The following is a 3,355-nucleotide window of genomic DNA, read 5'->3' on the forward strand; positions in this document are numbered from 1 at the left end:
AAAAAAAAAAAGGTTTCTGTAAAGCTCCTGTTTTGTATCTTCTCATTGATTCTTCCTGTAACTGTTTCTCTTCATCTCCTCTGTGTTGGGTGTGCAGGTGTAGTGCCTTCACTGACATATCAGGTGTTCTTCATGAAGAAGCTGTGGACCAATACCGTGCCAGGAAAAGACTCCATGGCTGACTCCATCTTCCACTACTACCAAGTGAGTAACAGCTCTCAGAAATGTTCACACCAGAGTCCTAAAATGTTACTGTATTTAAAATCACAGAAATGTATAAAAGGCTTTAAGATCCTGATACACAGGGGTGGGAAGGTTATTTAAAAATGTATTGCAATACAATAACTAATTACCTATTGAATAATGTAGTAAGCTAATCCAACTACCACAATATTTAAGTAACTTGTTTACTTTCTTTGGGATTACCTCAATAACAAATGTGAAAATAAAGAAAAGAGAAAGATCAATACGACGACTTAAATGCAAACGTTATGGATCCTTGTGTAGTCTGTAAGACAACAAAACAATGTAACCTGTGAAAAGAACATGGGCAAAGATTCTTAGCATAAAAACAGTAATTTATCGTATTTTATAAGATCACCATATTTCTGTCCTGTAAGAACCACGTTTCTCAAAAAAAAGTCAACTGTTCATGATGTAAGAAAAGCAGTCCTGTTTTCAGCTTTGTGATGATGCAGTTTCCAGCAGATCCAAGTGGCTTTTTAAAGACTCAATGTAGCTTAAGAACACGTAACGGAAACCTTCATCCTTCAGTATATCACGAACATGTCTACATGTCTATACATGGTTTTCACTGGACAGAAAGGGATGAGAACCTGTCATCTGTAAAGTAACTCAAGCTGTCAGACAAATGTAGAGGAGTAAAAAGTATAGGATTTACCTATGAGATGTAGTGATCAGAAGTATTAAATTGTATTAAATGGAAATACAGTACAATAATGTACTTGGGCACTGAGCACTGTTAATAACTGCTATACTAATATTTAATGGAGCTTGAAAGCTCTGTGCAAGTTAAATACATACATTTATTGCCAACAGACGACTTCAAACTACAGAGGTATACAGTTACTTAACAGTATCTTAACAGCGGCCATCTTCCCTCTACAGGAGCTGCCTAAGTATCTGCGAGGCTACCACAAGTGTTCGAGGGAGGAGGTGCACCAGTTGGCAGCGCTGATCTACAGGGTGAAGTTTGAGGAGGATAAATCCCACTTCCAAAATATGTCCAAGATCCTGAAGGAGCTTGTCCCTCAGGACCAGATCAGACATCTTTCCCCCGACGACTGGAAGAGGGTGAGCTGACATATTAGTTATTATAATTATAAAATTCACCATCTTAGTTTTAAGAAACACGCTGCTGAGTCTGATGGGATTATCATCAGGTCTTTGTTCATAAACAACATTTTTGGACTAATTAAAACTTTGACTATAATGATGCTAGAGGAAAAAGGAAAGGTCAGCGAATCACCCAAGTTCCATCTAATAGTTGCTGAAATCCCAAATTGTGAACCTCAGAATGAAATCATACTTCTTTGTTACTTAATGTTTTAGATATTTTGATGTCTAGTCTGAATAATCAGTATTTGGCTTTTCACATAAATTCATGTTGGACCACAAATTACACAATAACAGAAGACGTTACATGGGTGTACGCTGATATTCTATTTGAAAATTTGAAATTGAAATTAACAACATTTAGGCTAAAAACTGCAGATATTTACGGTACGTACAATACATAAACCCCACAGTTGTCAACAGTAAATAAATAGACATTAGAGACTCAAAACCAAATGATACCAAAAGTCAAGAGAAGAAGTCATGTTAATAATTCTAATATTGGCATTCAGATGTTGATATCTTCATTTATTTATACTAAATGTAATACAGAGGCCACAGTGTGTAAACATAATGAATGGATGAATACTTACTCTCACTCACTCGCTCACTCGCTCACTCGCTCACTCACTCACTCACTCACTCACTCAATCAATCACTCACTCAATCACTCACTCACGGATGAATAAACGTTCATAAACGTATGTTTCCCTCTCAGTCCATCATGCCGCTGTTCAACAAACACTCAGGAAAGACTCAAGAAGAAGCCAAACTCTCCTTCCTCAAAATCATCTACAAGTGGACCACGTTTGGTTCGGCCTTTTTTGAGGTCAAGGTAAAGCCGTTAGACATTTGTATTTTGTTTTTAAAAGCTGAATATAAGTGTACGTTTTGAAATCTTGCATTCAACATGTTACTTAAAAGTACGAAAGATATACTTTTAGTATCCTTTGTACTGTATTACCATTCATTAGTTTATTATATTTTGCATTATTAATTTGAATATGCAAAGTAGCTAAATCTTTAAAAATCAATTTTTTCAGAGTAAAAAGTACAATATTTGCCTCTGAGTCAGAGCATAAAGTAGCATAAAATGGAATTAAGTAAAGTACAAATACATCAAATTGTACTTGAGTAAATGTACGTTTGTACTTGGTTACTTTCCACCACTGTTTTTTTCAGCACTGTGTAAAAGGTTTTGTTTATAATTATTCTTTTCTGTTCTTTCTGCAGCAAACAACTGATCCAAATTACCCAGAAACCCTCCTGATAGCAATCAACAAACACGGAGTCAGTCTCATTGATCCCAAGTCTAAGGTGGATCCACACTTATCATATTCATGCAGGAGAATGATCATTTTGAGAACAAAGTTGTTCCCTAATATACAGGTTTTAGAATTTAAAAATACACATTCTGTAATCTAAAATATCAGTTTCCGGTAATCTAAACGCTTAAAGCTGTAATAGAAAACTTTGACATTTGGCAGCCAAAAGTAGTTGGAGTTAAGTCTGGTGCCGAATACACAAGTCTACACTCAAAAATACACTCCAGTGGTCACGACGGGTCCTTTAGTTCAAGCCATTCAGAAAGAAATGTGTCTGCACATCACCGAGAATCTGCATTTTTAAGTTAAATCTCAAAGATCTCTGTTTCATTCTGTTTGGCGACAAGCAGTCATTTCCTTCCAGAGATCCAAGCAGGGTCGCCTGTGTGTTGTTGCATTAGCTCCGCCTTCCCTCTCTGCACGGCACTTGTGATTTTTCCAGGGAGTGTCACCACAGACCTAGTTTGGGGCTTTTTTTAACCAGTGGGCCACAGGCTCAAACACCATTGTGTTACGTCATTCTGCAATAGGTTGAACTTAACAGACATTTATTTAAATGGGAATCTTTAATAGTATTACTTTAACTAGATATTTCTGTGTGGTGCACTCTGTTTGATGTTGGATTTCTGTAGATTTAAAGGTTAATTCACGTTTCTCCACCACAACCTTCCTTG

At 36.5% G+C, this 3,355-nt stretch overlaps 1 protein-coding gene across 5 annotated transcripts in view; it reads left to right on the forward strand.

The window, feature by feature from the left end:
* Window positions 1-3,355, forward strand: part of myo7ab (myosin VIIAb) — a 55,483-nt gene that overhangs the window by 38,445 nt on the left and 13,683 nt on the right. For all 5 annotated transcript variants that reach the window (XM_032534435.1, XM_032534436.1, XM_032534438.1 and 2 more), the window contains 4 exons: window positions 98-204; window positions 1,129-1,314; window positions 2,075-2,191; window positions 2,590-2,673. In XM_032534435.1, the coding sequence (XP_032390326.1) occupies window positions 98-204; window positions 1,129-1,314; window positions 2,075-2,191; window positions 2,590-2,673 (494 nt within the window). The remainder of the gene's footprint in view (window positions 1-97; window positions 205-1,128; window positions 1,315-2,074; window positions 2,192-2,589; window positions 2,674-3,355) is intronic.

The sequence above is a fragment of the Etheostoma spectabile genome, chromosome 13 (assembly GCF_008692095.1).
Source record: "Etheostoma spectabile isolate EspeVRDwgs_2016 chromosome 13, UIUC_Espe_1.0, whole genome shotgun sequence".
Classification (NCBI taxonomy): domain Eukaryota; kingdom Metazoa; phylum Chordata; class Actinopteri; order Perciformes; family Percidae; genus Etheostoma; species Etheostoma spectabile.